The sequence below is a fragment of the Martes martes genome, assembly GCF_963455335.1.
Source record: "Martes martes genome assembly, chromosome: 13".
NCBI classification, from domain to species: Eukaryota; Metazoa; Chordata; class Mammalia; order Carnivora; family Mustelidae; genus Martes; species Martes martes.
This window is the reverse complement of record NC_137901.1, coordinates 26,795,931-26,819,010: the sequence shown is the minus strand read 5'-3', so window position 1 is coordinate 26,819,010 and position 23,080 is coordinate 26,795,931. Positions and strand designations below refer to the sequence as shown.

General features: G+C 36.9%; 1 protein-coding gene across 5 annotated transcripts in view; it reads right to left on the bottom strand.

Annotated features, from left to right (window-relative positions):
- The window catches only part of PIAS2 (protein inhibitor of activated STAT 2), a 98,525-nt gene that overhangs the window by 61,081 nt on the left and 14,364 nt on the right, over positions 1 to 23,080 (bottom strand). For all 5 annotated transcript variants that reach the window (XM_080821011.1, XM_080821007.1, XM_080821008.1 and 2 more), the window contains one exon: positions 14,099 to 14,573. In XM_080821011.1, coding sequence (XP_080677137.1) covers positions 14,099 to 14,570 — 472 coding nt within the window. In that variant the 5' untranslated portion in view covers positions 14,571 to 14,573. The remainder of the gene's footprint in view (positions 1 to 14,098; positions 14,574 to 23,080) is intronic.

Sequence of the window (23,080 nt, the reverse complement as noted above, 5' to 3'; positions counted from 1 at the left end):
GAAAGGCAGGATTTTTAAGATACATAGAAGGAAAAGATACCACAGTAGCAAAACGATAAATGAAATCACCTGCCCAAGAGCTGTGATTCTTGCTTCATTCTGATGAGCTTAATTACCACATATCTCCCCAGAGACAGATTCATTCCTTGTGCATGAAAAATGTCAGTTATCTACTACTGGAAAGCTGGGTGCAGGACCTTGGGTCAAATCATCCAGTGTAAATACCAATATCTGAGGTCTTGCCTGGGTGGCAGAAGTCAACCCACCCAGAAAAGAACCCATATACCATGAAACTTACATTGAACCTAGAAGGCTTCCATAGTCAGCATATGCCAACATTTATGTACAATTTACAGAACTTGCAGCCTAATGTTAGCAGTTTATATTTCAACATATTTTTACAGAAGCTTTAATTTTTCTGACATAGTTTTGAACTTATTTATTTGATGCTAAATTTTCTGTTCAAAATATAATACCAAATAACTACAGTGTTTCTTGGGGGGGGGGGGGGATGCTTTATCACTGTGTACCATAACTGAAATCCAGGAACTTACAGCAACAACAACAACAACAAAAAACAGTGCTAATAAAATCCAATTTGTATTAACTCTGATAATTTTTATATAAGACAATTTTAAGCACACTAAACATGCCATGAGGCCTCTCCCTCTCTTGCTCTCTTTCTCAAGTAAATAAATATTTTTTTAAAGATTTAGACACCTATTAGCTAGACTATCATTTTAATACAGATCAGGAAAAAGAATGGCAAGAAATAAAGCAGAAAGATGCAGGATTTTCTTCCCATTAGTGTCTCCAACTTGGGATCAGAAAACCAATTCTACACAGACCCCATGAACACTTTTTATGTTAACAGCAGCAAATGACAACGGAAGAAGACCATGACTCAGGGACATGAATCAGATATGAATTTATTCAAACTCTTTCCTTTTTTAACAATCCTCCATAAGGTAGATTCTATTTTTCAAAGACAGCTACAACAATATTTCCCATCAGCCCTTCTTATAACCTTGACATTCTTTCAGTGAATCAGTGGGGTTTTTATCACCCTCCCTTTGAACTTGAGTGGCCCTTTGTGACTGCTTTAATCGATGCTATGCATCAATTACATAGCATAAGTGATGCGATGTAACTTGCAAGGCTAGGTCACAAAAGCACCATGCACTTTTCCCCTGCTCTCTGGGGACACTCTCTTGAGACCCAGCTCTCACGCTCTAAAGAAGCACAAACCAGACCAAAGGAAAAAGCCTTATATAGGTACTCTAAGCCAATAGCCAAGCTGAGTCCAAGCCAAAGGTAGCACAGACACCACACATGAGTGAAGATGCCAGATGTCAGATAATCCCATTTCTAGCCATCAAGTCAGCTAAGACCGCAGACATACTCAGCTGGAAACAAGCTATCTACACACTGTCGGAACTTCCAATTCCTAACAGGGAAAATCCACAAACGTAAGATGGTTGTTTTACACCACTGTACCTTGTAATGATATATATATATTATATATATATAATATATAATATATATAATACAGCAATAACAAGTAAAACTATGCCACAGCCTCATGAAGTAATTTTAGTATTAATCTTAAAAATTCCAAGTTCTATCATTATAGCTAGCTTCATTTATAATTACTAACTGATGAGGCCTGCTGATATGACATAATAGGACTCTTCTAGACTTGTGGATATTGGTTCTTTCAACCTTTTTAAACATAAGTGGACCAGAATATTACTGTATGCTCATCTTAGCCCTACTGGTTATTATTTGAGTGATAGGAAATTAACATAAGAGCTCCAAGTCCTTCTTTACTCCTCAATTAAAATGGAAATAACATTTTGCTCATCTGCTTTATTTTTAAGATTTTATTTATTTGAGAAAGAGCCGCACATGCACTCAAGAGGAGTTGGGGGAGGGGCAGGGGGGCAGAGGGAAAGGGACATGCAGACTCTGCACTAAGCATGGAGCCTGATGCAGGGCTCAATCTCAGGACCCTGAAATCATGACCTGAGCCAAAATCAAGAGTCAGACATTTAACCAACTGAGTCACCCAGGCACCCCTCATCTGCCTTTTAAAGGCTATTCTGTGGGGTCATGACCTCAGGATCATGAGATCAAGTCCTGCATCAGGCTCAGTACTCAGTGCAGAGTCTTCTTAAGATTCTCTCAGGGTGCCTGGGTGGCTCAGATGGTTAAGTATCTGCCTTCAGCTCAGGTCATGATCCCAGAGTCCTGGGATTGAGCCCTGCATTGGGCTCCCCGCTCAGGCTTCTCCCTCTCATTCAGCCCCTCCATCCCTGCTAGGGCTCTTTCTCTTTCACTTGCTCTCTCTTAAATAACTAAAATACTTTTTAAAAAATTCTCTCTCATGTGCCCGGCTAGCTCAGTCGGTAGAGCATGAGACTCTTAAAAAATTCTCTCTCCCTCTCCTCCTCCTCCCAGCTCACCCAAAAAACAACAAAAAAAAAAAAAACAAAAAAAAAAACCTTTTTTAATTTAAAAATAAAGGCTGTTTTGTGGATCAAATGCAATAACATATGTGAAAGCATTCTGAAAACAATATAGCACTATACATATGTGATGTATTTTCAGTTCCAGAAGTCCTAATCAAAAATGTCTGCTTTTAAGCTTGGGATAAGAAGTCTGTAACATACAATGGTAAAAATATTAGATTGGTAACAGACTTCTCCACAGAGACCTGGCAGGCCAGAAAGAACTGGCATGATATATTCAGAGCACTAAATGAGAAAAACATGCAGCCAAGAATACTATATCCAGCTAGGCTACCACTGAAAATAGAAGGAGAGATAAAAAGCTTCCAGGACAAACAAAAACTAAAAGAATTTGTAAACACCAAACCAGCCTTACAGGAAATATTGAAAGGAGTCCTCTAAGCAAAGAGAATGCCTAAAAGTAGTAGACCAGAAAGGAACAGAGACAATATACAGTAACAGTCACTTTACAGGCAATACAATGGCACTAAATTCCTATCTTTCAATACTTAACCTGAATGTAAATTGGCTAAATGCCCAAATCAAAAGACACAGGGTTTCAGAATGGATTAAAAAACAAAACTCTTAATATGTTGTCTACAAGAAACTCATTTTAGACCCAAAGACACCTTCAAATTTAAAGTGAGGGGGTGGAAAACAATGTACCATGCTAACGGACATCCAAAGAAAGCTGGGGTGGAAATCCTTATAACAGATCAATTAGATTTTAAGCCAAAGACTATAATAAGAGATGAGGAAAGACAATATATCATACTCAAAGGGTCTGTCCAACAAGAAGATCTAACAATTTTAAGTATCTACGCCCCTAACATGGGAGCAGCCAACTATATAAACCAATTAATAACAAAATCAAAGAAACACATCGCCAATAACACAATAATAGTAGGGGACTTTAACACCCCCCTCACTGAAATGGACAGATCATCCAAGCAAAAGATCAACAAGGAAATAAAGGCCTCAAATGACACACTGGACCAGATGGACAACACAGATACATTCAGAACATTCCATCCCAAAGCAACAGAATACACATTCTTCTCTAGTGCACATGGAACATTCTCTAGAAGAAGAGATCACATCCTGGGTCACAAATCAGGTCTCAACCAGTACCAAAAGACTGGGATCATTCCCTACATATTTTCAGACCACAATGCTCTGAAGCTAGAACTCAATCACAAGAGGAAATTTGGAAAGAACCCAAATACATGAAGGCTAAAGAGCATCCTACTAAAGAATGAATGGGTCAACCAGGAAATTTAAAAATTGAAAAAATTCATGGAAGCAAATGATAATGAAAACACAACTGTTCAAAATTTGTGGGACACAGCAAAGGCAGTCCTGAGAGGAAAATAATGTAGTGATATAAGCCTTTCTCAAGAAACAAGAAAGGTCTCAAATACACAACCTAACCCTACACCTAAAGGAGCTGGAGAAAGAACAGCAAAGAAAGCCTAAACCCAGCAGGAGAAGAGAAATGATAAAGATCAGAGCAGAAGTCAATGAAATAGAAACAAACAAACAAACAAAAAAACGCCAGTAGAACAAATCAATGAAACTAGGAGCTGGTTCTTTGAAAGAATTAATAAGATCGATAAACCCCTGGCCAGACTTATCAAAAAGAAAAAAGGACCCAAATAAATAAAATCATGAATGAAAGAGCAGAGATCACAACCAACACCAAAGAAATACAAACAATTATAAGAACATATTATGAGCAACTATACACCAGCAAATTTGACAATCTGGAAGACATAGATGCATTCCCAGAGACATATAAACTACCAAAACTGAACCAGGAAGAAACAGAAAACTTGAGCAGACCCATAATCAGTAAGGAGACCAAAGCAGTCATCAAAAATCTCCCAACAAACAAGAGCTCAGGGCCAGATGGCTTCCCAGGGAAATTCTACCAAACATTTAAAGAAGAATTAATACCTATTCTCCTGAAACTGTTCCAAAAATTAGAAATGGAAGGAAAACTTCCAAACTCATTTTATGAGCCAGCATTACCTTGATCCCAAAACCAGACAAAGACCCCATCAAAAAAGAGAATTACAGACCAAAATCCTTGATGAACACAGATGCAAAAATTCTCACCAAAATACTAGCCAATAGGATCCAACAGAACATTAAAAGGATTATTCACCACGACCAAGTGGGATTTATTCCAGGGCTGCAAGGTTGGTTCAACATCTGCAAATCAATCAATGTGATACAATACGTTAATAAAAGAAAGAACAAGAACCATATGATACTCTCAATAGATGCTGAAAATGCATTTGACAAAGAACAGCATCCTTTCTTGATCAAAATTCCTCGAAGTGTAGGGATAGAGAGTACATACCTCAATATCATCAAAGCCATGTATGAAAAACCCACAGTGAGTATCATTCTCAATGGAGAAAAACTGAGAGCTTTTCTGCTAAGGTCAGGAACACGGCAGGGATGTCCATTATCACCACTGCTATTCAACATAGTACTAGAAGTCCTAGCCTCGGCAATCAGACAACAAAAAGAAATTAAAGGCATCCAAATTGGCAAAGAAGTCGTCAAACTATCACTCTCTGCAAATGATATGATACTTTATGTGGAAAACCCAAAAGACTCCACTCCAAAACTGCTAGAACTCATACAGAAATTCAGTGAAGTGTCAGGATATAAAATCAATGCACAGAAATCAGTTGCCTTTCTATACACCAACAACAAGACAGAAGAAAGAGAAATTAAGGAATCAATCCCATTTACAACTGCACCCAAAACCATAAGATACCTAGGAATAAACCTAACCAAAGAGGCAAAGAATCTGTACTCAGAAAACTATAAAGTACTCATGAAAGAAATGGAAAAATGTTCCATGCTCATGGATTCAAAGGACAAATATTGTGAAAATTTCTATGCTACCTAAAGCAATCTAGACATTTAAAGCAATCCCTATCAAAATACCATCAATTTTTTTCAAGGAAATGGAACAAATAACCCTAAAATTTATATGGAACCAGAAAAGACCTCAAATAGCCAGAGGAATGTTGAAAAAGAAAGCCAAAGTTGGTGGCATCACAATACCAGACCTCAAGCTCTATTACAAAGCTGTCATCACCAAGATAGTATGGTACTGGCACAAACACAGAAATATAGAATGGAACAGAACAGAGAGCTCAGAAATAGACCCTCAACTCTATGGTCAACTAAATCTTCGACAAAGCAGGAAAAAAATGTCCAATGGATAAAAGACAATCTCTTCAAGAAATGGTGTTGGGAAAATTGGACAGCCACATGCAGAAAAATGAAACTGGACCATTTCCTTACACCACACACACAAAAAGACTCAAAATGGATGAAAGACCTCAGTGTGAGAAAGGAATCCATCAAAATCCTTGAGGAGAACACAGGCAGCAACCTCTTCGACCTCAGCTGCAGCAACTTCTTCCTAGAAACACTGCCAAAGGCAAGGGAAGCAAGGGCAAAAATGAACTATTGGGACTTCATCAAGATCAAAAGCTTTTGCACAGCAAGGGAAACAGTCAACAAAACCAAAACACAACTGACGGAATGGGAGAAGATATTTGCCAATGGCATATCAGATAAAGGGCTAGTATTCAAAATCTATAAAGAACTTATCAAACTCAGCACCCAAAGAATAATCCAATCAAGAAATGGGCAGAGGACATGAACAGACATTTCTGCAAAGAAGAGAACCAAATGGCCAACAAACACATGAAAAAGTGCTCAATACCACTTGGCATCAGGGAAATACAAATCAAAACCACAATGAGATACCACCTCACACCAGTCAGAATGGCTAAAATTAACAAGTCAGGAAACAACAAAAGCTGGCAAAGATGTGGAGAAAGGGGAACCTCCTACACTGTTGGTGGGAATACAAGTTGGTGTAGCCACTCTGGAAAACAGCATGGAGGTTCCTCACAAAGTTGAAAATAGAGCTAGCCTATGACCCAGCAATTGCACTACTGGGTACTTACCCTAAAGATACAAAGTAGTGATCCGAAGGGGCACGTGCACCCAAATATTTATAGCAGCAATGTCCACAATAGCCAAACTATGGAAAGAACCTACTAGATGTCCATCAACAGATGAATGGGTAAAGAAGATGTGGTATATATACATAATGGAATACTATGCAGCCATCAAAGGAAATGAAATCTTGCCATTTGCAATGAGATGGCTGGAACTAGAGGGGATTATGCTGCACGAAATAAGTCAAGTCAGAGAAAGACAATTATCAAATGATCTCCCTGATATGAGGAATCTGAGAGGCAAAGTAGAGGGCTTGGGGGGTAGGGAAGGAAAAAATGAAACAAGATGGGATCGGGAGGGAGACAAATCTAAGAGACTCTTAATCTCACAAAACAAACTGAGGGCTGCTGGTGGGGGGAGAGGGGTATGGAGAGGGTGGCTGGGTTATGGACACTGGGGAGGGTATGTGCTGTGGTGAGTGCTGTGAAGTGTGTAAGCCTGACGATTCACAGACCTGTACCCCTGAAGCAAATAATACATTATATGTTAATTTAAAAAAAAAAGAGAGAGAAAAATGTCTGCTTTTAGGGGCACCTGGGTGGCTCAGTTGTTAAGCATCTGCCTTCTGCTCCTTCTTCCTCTGCCACTCCCCCCTCTCTGTCAAATAAAATCTTTAAAACAAATTAGAAAATAAACCTCTATTTAAAAAAAATGTCTGCCTTTAAAGACAGCCAAAGTTTAAAAAAAAAAAGGAAAGAAAGAAATACAGTCCCACAGATGCATTTTGCCAACTATTCAATAATAATGACTTTCTCTTGGTAAGATATTCAAGTAGAAAATATTTTAATATGCCTAAAAATGTTAACTATTGTTAGTAAAACAGGAAACTTCTCAAGCTCCCCCACCGCAGAAAGTTATACGGACACCTTTTAATAAACTGGTTTACATTTAGTCAAGAATGCTTCCTAGCAATGAGTGCCTAGGTTAACAGGAGTTTATAAAATGACCCACTCAGGGAAGAGTTAAATCCAGATGTTATATAGGCAGTTTCATGAATTAACATGGCTCAGTCTAGCTAATCTATAAGTATAATAGTTCATAACACAATGAATAAATAAGTTTATTATACTGCATCATCTAAGATCTCTATCCTTAGCTAATAAAACAATGAATAGATTATACTGCATCATCTAAGATCTCTATCACCCACCAATCAACTGTACCATTGCTGCCAATCAAAGAATACTCTTATAATTTATTCCCTTTCCCATCATATCTCTGCATCCAAAGTAAAGTGGGGAAACAACCCTCAAACACGTATAAATAAAAATACACACAAAAACAATATTCTCATAGTTATAATAAAAGAAATAAATACAAAAAGTTCTGTTCTATATTTGCAAATTAGCTTGTTTTTGGTAACTCGTTTCTTAACACACTGGAACAGGCACATGGAATGCTTTCAATAAACACTTGAGTGATTCTATATTCCCATATTCAGTTGTTTACAAATAGTTATCATTGAACATTGCTTTTTATGAACACTTTTCAAATGATAATCCTATATAAACACCCAAATTTTTCTAATTTAATGGAATTCACTCAGAAACCTGAGTCATTTGAAAGAATTTTATCTAGACAGAAACCATCACTGTATTAATAATCATCAGTGGTGGTTAATACAAAAGGACTTTTTTCCCTACACAACAGCTGCAAAGATCATGTGGGGAGAGTAGAGCACTGAGGTTTCATGCTTCTCATAAAAACAGTGACTTTAATTCAGAACTTTCAAACAGGAAAATAGTTATCAATTTCCCCATCACTGGATATCATTCATTTCCTTTACCCCAGTCCTCTTCTTCATCCGCTATATCCTTTTAGTCATTAAATCCTGCTTTCTAAAATTCTCTTCTCGACTGCTTCCTCTCCCTTTTCACTACCACCACCCTACTCAGAACTATTACAAGTAATTGTTGTAATGAAATGAAGAGCAAAGTTGCCTCTCTCCAGTCTCCCATCAGAACATGGGTGCGGAGCTGGTCATCCTTAACCTCACTCTCACCACCCTTCCCCTGCTCACAAATTCTTAGCAGCTTCCTACTTCAGAATGAACCCAGTCTAAGCTCCTTTACCTGTGAGCGTCTCCATAACAAAGGCCCCTCCTCTTCCCCAGCAAACCTACATTTCCCCATTTCCACATTTCCAGTGTCTCCCCAAGTCTTACTCTCTATTCAGAAGTTTCCTCAGTCAGATCTTACAACTATGCCACTTTCATTTCTGCTGTGACTACTCACAGTTCTCCCCTTTCTTGGTGTTTCCTCTCCTATAAATGCCATCAATTCAAAGTAGACAAATTCATACTTCAAAGCTCCTTCACGCCTCACTCCTACTCCAAGAAGTCTTGACTGACTTCACCCATCCTGAGGCCGATACAGTATTTGAGTTTCAGATACACAATTTATAGTTCTTCATCATACAGGCAGCACATACCTCATGGCTACCTGGCTCTCACATTAATACTATCTCCCCAAATAGATAACCAACTTCCTAATGGTCATCTCATATTTCTGGCTTCTCCACAATTAGACTACATGACCATCCCCAAATTAAATCCTCATTACATACCTGTTAGCTGTGTTAATAAAAATGATGCATATAGTATCTGAATTTATCCAAACTCCTTAGAAGTGAGGTTCTAGGGGCACCTGGGTGGCTCAGTGGGTTGAGCCACTGCCTTCGGCTCGGGTCATGATCCCAGGGTCCTGGGATCGAGCCCTGCATCGGGCTTTCTGCTCAGCCGGGAGCCTGCTTTCCTTCCTCTCTCTGCCTGCCTCTCTGCCTACTTGTGATCTCTGTCTGTCAAATAAATAAATAAAATCTTAAAAAAAAAAAAAAAAGAAGTGAGGTTCTATTTTAATGGCTTCCCATTAATTGCACATCACTTTAAACCTGTTTAACTGTACCCAAAAAGCTTAATGAGTTATTTCCTAATATTCAGGAATTTAAGAATATGAAAAATGTTAATTCTTACTAAGTCTCACCGTTTAAAAATTAAAAGGCCAATAATAAATTAAAAGACCAATGCTGATGAGGGTATAGAAAAATAATACAATCATACCCTGCTGACTTATAAATGTTAGGCATAAGGTTTCTGAAGCAACTGTTGAAACAAAAGCTGAATATCAAAATATTAAGTACTCGTACTGACTTCACAGTGGCATTATACTTCATAAATATGCCCAAAAATGCTCAGCAACTAGGTATTCAGAAGCACATATGCAAAAATGCTAATAGCAGTAATGTTTAAAAAACTGCAAGAATAATGACCGACCATGCTGGGTACTAAAATACTTTCAAATAAATAAAAAACTAGGGACACCTGGGTGGCTCAGTTGGTTGAGCAGCTGCCTTCGGCTCAGGTCATGATCCCAGCGTCCTGGGATCGAGTCCCACATCGGGCTCCTTGCCCCGCAGGGAGCCTGCTTCTCCCTCTGCCACTCTGTCTGCCTATGCTCGCTCGCGCTCTCTCTCTCTCTGACAAATAAATAAATAAAATCTTTAAAAAAAAAAAAATAAAATAAAATAAATAAATAAATAAAAAACTAAAAATGTCCACCAACAGAATACTGGTTAAGTGATGGTACATCTACAAGATAACAAGATCTATTTAACCCAAAAATCTATAATGTATTTCCAAGAAACACTGTTAAGAAAGATCATCATGATGCAGAACTCCAGGAGGTGCTATTGGCAGAGAATACAAGTAAAACAGTAAACTCTCTCACTAGAAATGTGGCACAGTGGTTCTGCAGTTGGAAAAAGCTCTTTTAATGAACAGGAAGAGACAGAAGATGACAACATATGCAGAAAAACAGTTTACTACTGCTACAACTCCAGCTGGGTAATAGAGGACATTATGAGGGACCTTTCCTTTCTGTTATATTTCCATGATATTTGAATTTTCAATTAATAGCATAAATTACTTCTGCAATCTGAAAAGCACAATGAGTAAGTTTTAAGGAATTAAAGGCTCAAAATACTCTGAAGGTATTTCACAAAATACCAAACAGCTAGATGTATCAACATACAATGATTATAAGAGCTAGTCACAAAAGAATATAAACCATCACATAAATTTCAAAAGCAAATCAAACATTACTTTTTAAAAATACATACATGGTAAAACAAGCAAAGGAGAGGAATATAAATTCAGAATAGTGATTTAACTCAGAAAAGGCAAGGAGATGGCTTGAAGATACTGGCAATGTTCCTTTTTAAAAAACTAGGCAGTGGGGGGCGGGGAACACCTGGGTGGGCTCAGTCAATTAAACATCTGACTCTTGATCTCAGCTCAAACAAAACAAACACAAAAAACAAAAGTAGGTAGTGGTTTCACAAGTGTTCATTTCACTGATTCTTTTACACCTTAATGCTTTATATATATCCTTTTGTACAGACTAAATAAAGACAAATTTCTTAAACAGAAAATTCCCAAAGGACTTCCATCTTCAAAAGTTCTCTTTAAAAAGAAAAGAAGGAAAAAGACAACTGAAAAGAAGAGAAAAAGACAACTGAAAAGAAGAGAAAAAGACAACCTGTGAAAGCAAATCAGAATAGCTATTTAAAGGAGGAGAACAGAGATTTCTGTTAGTTTTTGAATTATGGGGTTATCCATTTGTTAGAGTAAAACCTTAGTCACAGAGAACTTCATTTAGTATTGTGCACACTCTTGTTTTTCAGACGCCATAGTTGGCCATTTTAAATGCTAAAATATTTTTATTATAACCATTTTGAATAGAAATAACTCCAAACTACAAAACTATATTACAATGTATCTCCTTAAATAGAATATATACATCATGGTTGTTGGGTTCTTTTTTAAGCATCAATAAGTGGGCCATGCTGTAACAGCAACTTCCTCACTACTAAGGGCTATCGGTTTCAATATATAATATTCAAATGTTTGGGAATAACATTTTTTGACCTCTTGTATCTATTTTTTCTAGCACGGCCCCTCTAGTCTCTCTCATGTTGTCAGTTCCTACTTAACAATATGTTGACGGCTTAGAAATCATCTAATCAACTGTATATAAAATCAAGTATACACAGACTGGTTTGCAGATGTTAAGAATATGTGCTTTGAAATATGGATTTGATATCTCTTTGGCCTCCTGAGGATTTTTAATTCTCAATCCCCAAATGTAAACAGGTTTCTCGATAGCAGGATTCCAAACAAATGAACTTCCCCAGAACTTCTATTTTTATGTATATTTTCAAATTATAAAACAATAAAAATTAAGGAAGCTTCTGAATGTCACTGCACTGCCTTAGACACTGCAACACTGAAAGTTTTTAATTAAAGGTCATTACTGGAAATGATTAATTTTTTCCACTTTCATTTGGCAGACTACATGTTGATGTGGATTTTCTAACTTTCTACCTCCAAGTCTAAAAGAGCATTTCTTAGATCACTGTTTTATCAATCTGACATAACAAGATTACATACATTAAGAAAATTCTTTTTTTCCTCCTTAGGGAAGGCAAGATAAGGTAATGTTTATTGTTTTAAAACAAGCATCAGTCTATAAATGCATAAAAACAATGATAGGCAGGACTCTTAAAAAACATATGCATAGACAGTTTTTAGCTCAGGGGTAAAAGTTACTTCATAAACCTTAAGGTTACATGTTATCTCTTACATTCTAATTTAAACTATGAGCAAAAGGCAGGTTTTTCTTAGCCACTCTTCAACACAAAATACCTCTGGCATTATTTTATCTAAGTGAAATGAGACAGGAAAATTTTATCTTAGTAAACTTATAAAACGCCTACTACTCTCCTTTAACCTTATGGAGGTAGTGAAAGAGAAACTCTATGAAATACAGAAAAGCAGAAAACTCCAGTTTCTATCTTTGAACTAAGCAGAGAAATACAGAAAGAAAATCACAAAGCCTCTCCAGAGTTCACCCCTTGGTGCACCACTGATGGTAAAGAATAGAGAAGACACATGCCTGCATCTTCTTTCCAGGCACACAATCAGGTCTCTTTCAGTCCCTTTCACTGTAACTACAACCCCACTGCCCTCTTACATCTTCCCCAGCCTCACCTTAGCCATATTCCTGAGGAGTCCCATGAGGTAGGGGTACCTAAGCATATTAGCAGTCTGAATCTTTCTCAAAATACATTAAAAAAAAAAAAAAATTTGCAGTAACTGCCAAGAAAGAAACATGGAAATGAGCCATGATATGCTCCACTGGTATAAACCAAAAACCATGACAAAGATAGAAATAAAAAAAATTATGGAACCATTTCAACCAAATAAATGAACCTGTCTGAAAAAACAGATGAATCTTTTTTCTAAATCTCTGTAAAAGCGTAAAAGAACGGCAACTGGGTAATAAACATTTAAAAATGTTTGCTCCGGTTATTAATTCTAAAAATAAAAAATCTAAACAAGACACAAGCTTTCACCTGTCAAAATCACCAAGATTTGTTTTTAATAACACCTAATAAGGGCAGGAAGAAAGGCCATAAGAGAGACTCTGTCACTTTGTGTAATGCAAACTGGCACAGCTCTTCTGGAAACTAATTTAGCAACATGTTATCAAGAGTCTAAAATTAAAATGTTCTTACTCTTTGATGCAATAATTCTACTCAAAGAACTTTGTACAAATAATAAAAGGAGAACACAATCCTTACTTCATAATGAATGTAATGAAGAGATAAAATGCGTTACACTACCTGCCTGGCTAAGTATTGCTAAATTAAAACATTTAAAGCGAGGAGGAAGGGGCTGAGAAAAGCACAGCTACCATGATCTGCCATCAATCAGGCCATACTGACTCCATTAACCAGTCCTACCCCTCAAAATTTCCTTCTGGCTCAACCAAGATATACAGCAGCACAATCTACAAGAGGAAAAAAGCACATTGATACATATTTAAGAGAGTTCCCAAATGACTTGAAATAAGAGTTTTCCCAGAATGAGTGGGAAAAAAAATCTCCAAAATTAACTATGAAATGCCATTTCCTAAACAATTTATTTCATCAAAAAATCCAAATACCTCTGTAAATAATTCCATTAGGCAATAAGAAATCATACCATTATAACAAAGAAGCCATCATGTAGCTAAGAATTTGTTAAAGTCCCATGTATCATTTTTTAGTAATCATAAAATTAAATTTTCTGAGCAGTTGATGGGTATTAAAAAAGCTAAACACGTGTGTCAAACTCCATGTGCCGAATTAAGTATAAAAGGTTTATTTCTTACGAAAGCAGTTTAAACACTATGTTAAATGGAAACTAAATATCTGTAAAAATACCAAAACACAAATTACACACAAGCAATATCTGTACCTGTTCCTACACACAAAGATGTAATTTGCGTTCTAAGCTATAAAAATGTAGGTATGATGAATTAGCGTTTCTATACTAGATTTCAGTCATGGTTGCCAATATTTTTTATCTGGCATTTACTTGCCATTAAAGTTTCCATTTTATAGTATTAACAGCAAATCATTAATCACTAGTTGAAGGCCTCTTGCCTTAGTTATTCCCTCATCTGGAAGGAACTAATTTCTCTAAAACTTACCTAAACTCGTGGGCTTGATGAGAACATCAAGGACATCATAAAAGGGCAAGTTTTTTAACTGCACATCAGGATGGACAGGAGGGATTGGGGGAGATGGCTGCTGCATCTCAAACGTGGGCTTCGTATCTTGAAGCAGCACAGAACCCACAGGAGAGGACGGTGAGTGCGGTGTAACCGAGGTGGAAGGCAGCGCGTGGATTCCAGCCACGGCCAAGTCAGGTTCTACAGGTGATGAGCTACCATCCAAATTGAAAACCGAAGATTTGATGGTGGATAAATCAGAGAGTCCTTCCAGAGTCCGTGGGTACCGGCGTCTGTACAATTCTCGGATTTTGATCTGAACCGCAGGGCTGCAGCCGCTCTTCAGTAAATGCAACGCCCTCATCAGGAGGTCATGCTTGCGTCCACTTTTATTCCGTCCAGCAAAGCCTAGTAACACTTGCAGTTCAGAAACCCTAAAGCTAGAAACCATATTCTAAAAGGAGGGGGGGAAAAAGGACATAAGCCAAGAGTCACTGTCAAGCATATAAAAACCCAATCTAAAATACACAGTAAAATCCAATTTTACCAGCATTTTATCACCTGGTATGTTAGAAGCCAGCATTTTCACATACCACTTAAGATTGATCCTATTTATAGAGCCACTGCCCATGCAAGTTACATTCAAGTTATGGCATTAATCATGTTCTGCTGTATTAATCTTGATAATCTATGGCCTATCAGTTTCTACTAACCACCTCACTATCTGATGATGCTGAAGTGTAAACCTATATTTGCTTTATGACTATGAAATTTATAACCGATGAAAGTTTCCTTTTCAAAATTAAGCCCTATCAACACACAATGTAATGTCTGCTACAGTACCATCATAAATAAACCTAACAAAAAATTAGACTTTTGCAAAATTATATGCATAACTTCCAATGCTAAATAGTAAATCCACAAAATCAGGAAAAATTGTGATCCAAAAATCCAGTGAATTTTTCACCCCAACTCAAATTATTAAGGAACAGACAATGCATGGTCATTACACTTCAAATCACTTCATTTCCTCCATGTGTTAAAATGAAGATTTTATGTATCTTACCCCAATGCTATGGACAACAAACATGAAAAACAAAATTCTTGGCCTATGTCAAGATGTTACAGATTACTCATGGTTTCATGCATAAAAGGGACTATGACAGCTTTCTCAAGTGTCCTGCCAAGCAAGAAAACAACGCACCTTTCCCAGAGTCCCCAATCCTAACACTTCAATTGAAGTTGGCTTACACTACAGTAGCGTAAGCAACATTAAAACATGAGAACACTAACAAAGGCAGTCATACAGACAGAATACATCCAGGACAGTTTCTAAAGAAATCTAACTCAGAATTCATTGCTTTGCTTCCCTCCTTCTACTTATTTTCACATTACTCTTTGCTTTAAAGAAATTTGTTTTACAGAAATAACGAAAAAGAACACAAAGTCACCCTAAGCTTGCTCTCAAAATGGGATTTCTGGGAGGTCTCATATCACTTATTTCCAGTCATAAATTTGGCAAAGGATGTTAATGCAACTGGCTCTATTAGTTGCTGTAAATATACAAACAAAAAGGAAGAAAGAGATAAGGGCTCACAACATGAATGCAGAATCAGGACATTCTGAAGCAAAAAGAAATCCCCCTTAACTCAGTCTTCAACCAAATTTCAGCAGTCACCAGGTAAGCTGAGCCTGCTATGAAAACTACCAAGAAGGGATTTCAGCTACTGTTCTCCACCAACCTCCAGTGTCTATATCTTTAGTATAATTTTTAATATAATTTTTTCCAAGTGGACTTTATCAAGTCCATTCTGCTGCCTCCCAAAGTGTGTCTTCTAATACTTCAGTGACAACTGCTTTACGCTTTACACAAAAGAATTTCTCAATAAATGCTTGCTAACTGATTTTAAGGAAATTCTATGAACCAGAGAGAAATACGTTGGTAGGACTGATTTTTAGAAAAATATATAAACAGGGGCACCTGGGTGACTCAGTTGGTTAAGCAACTGCCTTTGGCTCCGGTCATGATCCCGGGGCCCTGGGATCGAGCCCCACATCGGTCTCCCAGCTCGGTGGGGAGCCTGCTTCTCCCTCTCCCTCTATTGCTCTGCCTGCTTGTGCTCTCTCGCTCTCTGCCAATAAATAAATAAAAATCTTAAAAGAAAAAGATACATAAACAAAATTTTAAAAATATCTAAACAAAAAATATAAATTAAGACCAGGACTTTAGGATGCCTGGGTGGCTCAGTCAGTTAAGCATTCACCTTCCGTTCAGGTCATGATCCCAGAGTCCTGGGATCAGGTCCCACATTGGGCCCCCTACTCCTCAGGGAGTCTGCTTCTCCCTCTGCTCCTCCCCCTGCTCCCACGAGTGCCTGCATGTGCACTCTCAAGCCCTCGTGTTCCTGCAAACGCTCTCTCTTCAAATAAAATCTTAAAAAAAAAAAAAAGTTTAAAAAAAAAGACTAGGACTTTAAATCAACCTTGTTTCTTTATTAAAGTAACAACACTATTTAAAAAATTAAAGCTGAGGGGCCCCTGGGTGGCTCAGTGGGTTAAAGCCTCTGCCTTCGGCTCAGGTCATGATCCCAAGGTCCTAGGATCAAGCCCCGCATCAGGCTCTCTGCTCAGCAGGAAGCCTGCTACCTCCTCTCTCTCTCTGTCCGCCTCTGCCTACTTGTGATCTCTGTCAAATAAATAAATAAAATCTTCAAAAAAAAAAAAAATTAAAGCTGAGTCATCATATAATTGGAACATCACATACAAGACTGAAGGCAAGCTGAAGGTGCTACATTTAGAAAACCTCATTAAGGAATTATATGCAATAACCAATGAGTAAAAAGATTTCCTTGAGACTACTCTTCAACTCTTACATATGAGATGGAAACTGCACAAGCAGTTCAGAATTTGGGGGAAGTTCTAATAGGTCAGAAGTCATGGTAAAGATCAACACAAACTGTAAATAGATATTCCATCTGCTAGGATGTATAATAGGAGGTAGAGAACGGAACTGCTGAGGGAAATTGACAGATCACATTTATATTAACACTGTCTATCCCAACTACAATATTAAAATAACCTACACCTTCGTTTATAAGTAGTTTTTGAATTCCCAATGACACAGATGGTTCTAGATCCAGAGTATTCCGCTAAGTGAAATAAGTCAGTCTGAGAAAGACAAATACCATATGATTTCTGTCATATGTGGAATTTAAGACACAAAACAAACGAGCAAAAGGGGAAGAAAAGAGAGATAGAGGCAAACCAAGAAAGACTCTCAACTACAGAGAACAAACTGATAGTTACCAAAAGGGGGATGAGTGGAAGGATGAGTTAAAAGTGATGGGGATAAACAAGTGGACTTGTGATGAGCACCAGGGGTCATATGAAAATGCTGAATCACTAAACTGTACACCTGAAACTAATATTACACTATATGGTAACTAACTGGAATTTAAATAAAAACTTAAAAAAAATTGGGCAGAAAATTTCTCAAATAAAGACATATAGATGGCCAATAGAGACATGAAACGATGCTTAATATCGCTACTCATCATGGAAATGCAAATCAAAACCACACTGAGCTATCACCTCATACCTTTTAGAGTGGCCACTCCAAAAGACAACAAAAGTTGGTAAGGATGGAGAGAAGTGGGAAAACTGTTGTGCGCTGTTGGTGGCAGTGTAAATGGGTATAGCCACAATGGAAAACAGTATGGAGGTTCCTCAAAAAATTAAAAATAGAACTACCAAAGAATCCACCAATTCCACTTGTGGGTATTTACCTGCAGAAAATGAAAACACTAACCCAAATATGCACGCCTGCCAAGTTCACTGTATCATTATTCAAATACAATAGCCAAGATACAGAAACAACCTAAGTGTCCATAAATGGAAAAATGAGTAAGAAGCTGTGTATATATACACACACCCCTCACAGCTGTATATCTACAGCAGCTTCTATACACATGTACAATGGAATATTACTCAGCCATACAAAAGGATGAAATCTTGCCATTTTATGACAACATGGATGGACCCTGAGGGCATTATGCTAAGTGAACTAATTCAGACAGAAGAAGGCAAATACCATAGGATCTCACTTACATGTGGAATCTAAAAACAGAACAAAAACAAGAACACCAAGCTCACAGATACAGAAAACAGACTGGTGGTTCTGATGGGGGGGGTAGGGGGGGGAAATGGGTGAAAGGGATCAAAAGGTACCAACTTTCAGTTATAAAACAAATACGTTATGGGAATATAATGTTCAGCATGATGAGTACAGTTAATAATTGCATACTGTGGAGCTCCTGAGTGGCTCAGTCAGTTAAGCACCCGACTCTTAATTTCAGTTCAGGTCCTGATCTCAGGGTCATGAGTTCAAGCATCACTCCATGCCCAATTTAAAAAAAATTGTATATCTGAAAGTTGCTAAGGGAGATCTCAAAAGTCCTCATCACAAAAAAAAAAAGTATTTTTGGTAACTATAAGGTGATAAATCTCTACTAGATTTATTGTGGTAATCATTTTGCAATGCATACACCTGAAACTGATTTAATGTTATACATCAATATACCTCGATTAAGCAAATAATAAAAAATATTACCTGAAACTTGAAAAAAATTATTGGGGGAAATGAGTGGAGACACGAAAAACAAAAAAACAACTAGGTCCAGGGAACAAGGGGATTTCTCTACCTTTGTAAGATGTTTCCACAGTAAAAAGTTTGTTTGAATGGGGGAAACTAGTTGTGGGTTATACAACAACTCTCTATACTATCTTTCCAACTTTTCCATAAATCTAAAAGTATTCTAGATTTAATTAAGCAAAAATTGTTTGTTTGAGGCAGGGAAAAACAGACTATGGTCTAAATACCATTTCCCACAAAAGGAACCTAGGCTCCTTGAGGAAATAGCTAATTCCAAGTTTGGGGTAGAAAATGCACACAATGAACCTACAACATTTGACCACACCAGAAAACAAAGAAGTTATCAAAGACTACCGGCATCTTGTCAGAAGGACACAGAAAACAATCCAGTAGCCCAAGACCTCAAAAACAAAAAAACAAAACAAAACAAACAAACAAACAAACAACTCACTGATCTCTTGGGCGCCTGAGTGGCTCAGTGGGTTAAAGCCTCTGCCTTCGGCTCAGGTCATGATCCCAGGGTCCTGGGATTGAGCCCCGCATTGGGCTCTGCTCCGCGGGGAGCCTGCTTCCTCCTCTCTCTCTCCCTTCCTCTCTGCCTACTTGTGATCTCTGTCTGTCAAATAAATAAATAAAATCTTAAAAAAAAAAAAAAAACCCTCACTGATCTCTGTTAACAGGATGTTGAGAAACCAACTCGTTATTCTGAAAATTGTTAAAATAAGGAAAGCAATACAAAAAGATTTATTGGCTCAAAAAAAGCCATATGGTTAATCTGCATAAATGCCAAAAGGGCATTTGCAAAAGTCCTAACCATTACTGATAAAACCTCTCAATAAACAGGAACAGAATGAAACTCTGTTAACATGAGAGAGGATAGCTATCAGAAACCAAGAACAAATACCATCTTTAAAGATGAAACACTAGAAATAAAGACCCATAAAAGATGTTTTCTCATTTAAAATTATTCAAAGGTTTCTACACAATACAGATTTTAAAAGAAGCAATATTAATAATTTAAAAATGACAGAACTTTCTATACTGAAAATATTACCCACTGAAAAATAAGACGTAAAAATAACTTCAGAAATTCACTGAGTTTACTATACATCAAACAGACTTTCGATTGACTCATCAGGAAAAACAGCTTTTAAAAATGAGTCTAATAACAAAATCTAAAATGCAAAGGCATAAATTTAAAAATTTCGCAATAGCTACATAAAAACAAGACATAAAAGAACCCTTGAATAAATTAAGAAATGTATCGTTATTAGATAAAAACAGTAAATACTGAAAAGATGTCAATGCTCCTAAATTGCATAAATAAAATAAAATTTCAATGAATGACTGAGTTGAGACTGACAGATTAAAATTTATCATAAAGGGGCGCGTGGGTGACTCAGTGGGTTAAGCCTCTGCCTCCGGCTCAGGTCATGATCTCAGGGTCCCGGGATCAAGGCCCACATAGGGCTCTCTACTCAACAGGGAGACTGCTTCCCGCACCCCCAACCCCTGAGGCCTACCCCTCTGCCTACTTGTGATCTCTGTCAAATAAATAAATAAAACCTTTAGAAAAATTTATCATAAAAATATAAAATATGGCAGGTGGTGATGAATACAAAGGACAAAAATAATGGGAGAAAAGGAAACAGGGAATGAAGAGATAAAGGATTTGCAATCTTAAAGAGAGAAGGTCTCCCTCAGGAAGTAAATGAATAAGTAACTGAAGGATTAATAAGATACCCAAAGAGTATCTGGGAAAAGCATTCCAAGACCTCAGATGCAGCAGGTGCAAAAGCCATGAGTAAGAAAGCATGTCTAACACAGGAAAGGAAAAGTAAAAAGCCCATCAATGCTGAACCAGAAGAATTTAGAGGAATCTAACATAGCAGAACGATGACCAAAGAAAATGACAAGCCCCGGGGAGGAAAGTGATTAGCTTAAACAAACATTTACTGTATAAAATTATAATATCAGATTTGTAAGACTAAGAAATGACAGAACAAAACTGCAGACAATGACACGCATGTAAGTTGGCAGAGTGGGGAGCAGTTTAAAAATGAAATAAAACTTTCCAATTAAAACTGCAAGATTAGTGAATATCACCACAGAAACCACAGACATCAAAAAAAAAAAAAACAGGAATACTAAGAACAACTAGACACATGAATTTGGTAATTCATATGAAAAGGACAAATTCCTTGAAAAACACAAATTAGGAAATTCACCCAATATGAAATAGATCATTTGAATAACCCTGCAACTACTCAGGAAATTTAATTCATAATTTTAAAACTCCCAAAAATAGGGGCACCTGGGTGGCTCAGTTAAGCATCCAACTCCTGATTCTGGCTCAGGTCACGATCTCTGGGTTGTGAGATGGGGCCTCACTTGAGGCTCCACACTCAGCATGGAGTCTGCCCGAGATTCTCTCTCCTTCCCCCTCCTATTCATGCTCTCTAATAATAAGATCTTCAAAAAAATGAATTAAAAAAATAAAACTCCTAAGAGGTAAATGATCAGGCCTAAATGGTTTTACTGGATAATTCTACACAAACATTTAAAGAATTAACACCAATCTAATCTAATTTCTTCCAGAAAACAGAAGATGAGAGAACACTTCCAAATTCATTTTACAAAGCTAACATTACCCTGATGGCAAAACTAAACAAAAACAGTATGAAAAATAAGACTACAAACCATCACAAACATAGATGCTAAAATACTTAACAAAATGTTAGCAAAGAGAATTTAGTAATATATAAAAAAGAATTCTATACCATCGCCAAGTGAGGTTTATTTGAGGACTACAAGGCTGGTTCAGTGTTTGAAATCAATATAGTATACCCTTTTTTTGTTTGTGGTAGTATACCCTTATTAAAAGTTTAAAAAAGAAACACATGATTTTAACAGTCAATGCAGAAAGAGCATTTGACAAATTTAATACTCACTCATGATAAAAATTCTCAGAAGAACAGAAACAGAGAACCTCCTTAACCTGATAGAAATCATCTACAAAAGAATCTATAGCTAACATTACACTTAATGGTAAAAGGATGAATGCGTTACCCTAAAATTGGGAACGAGACAAGAATGTCAAGCCTCACCAAATGAATCAGAATACTGCTATATGTTCTGGATAAGGGAAAAGACAAGAGGAGAAAATAAAAGGCATACAGACTAGAAAGGAAAAAAATTTAAAAATTGCCTGTATTTGCAGATCCCAAAGTATCTAAAAAAACAACTCTTACAACCAATAACTGAGTTCAGCAAAGTTGCAGGAGACAAGAGTGACACACAAATATGAATCACATTCCTATGTATTAACAAAAAATACACAGAAACAAGTTTAAAAACAACAATACTTGTTTAAAAATATAACAAAACACATACAGGACTTGTATACTGAAAATTATAAAATGCTAATAAAAGAAGTCTAAGAAAATTTAAATGAATGGATTCTCATGTCTTTTAAGACTCAACAAAGAAACTACATCCATTTTCCCTAAACTGACACAGATTTGACACAGTTTCAACCAAATCCCACCAAGACTTTTTTATATTTAAGATTATTCTAAAAGGTATATGGAAACCAGGCAAAAGAACTAGAAGAGCTAAAACAATTTAAAAAACAGAGACAGAAATCAGTCCATTCCATTTCACAATTTAGCTCTGTAATCAAGACTGTGTGGTATGTTGTATGAGCAAAGGTAACACACAGGTCTATGGAACAGAACAGAGAACCCAGAAACAGAAACAATATGCCCAAATAGTTTTTGACCAAGGTGCAAAAGTGACTCAATGGAGGAAAGACTGCCTTTCAACAAATGGTGCTGAAGCAAATTATATATCCAACTGTGTCTTACATTTTATACAAAAATTAACTCCAAATGGATCATGGACTTAAACATTAGAATAAAACTATAAAACTTTTAGGAAAAAACATAGAAGAAAATCTTCAGGAACTAGAGCTAGGCAAAGAATTCTTAGACTTGACATTCAAAGCAAAATTCACAAAAGAAAAAAATAAACACTGGACTTCACCAAAATTAAAACCTTGTGTTCTGCGAGACCCTGTTAAAAAGATGAAAAAACAATCAAGAGGCTTGGCAACAGTATTTGGAAACTATATATCCAACAAAGCACGAGTATCTAGAATATATCTAGAACTCTCAAACTCCAACAAGCAAAAAAAAAAAAAATCCAATTTAAAAAAGGACAAAAGGCATGAAGAAACATTTCATCAATAAGGATATACAGATAAAAAATAAGCACATGAAAATATGTTATCATTAGCCACTAGGGGAGTG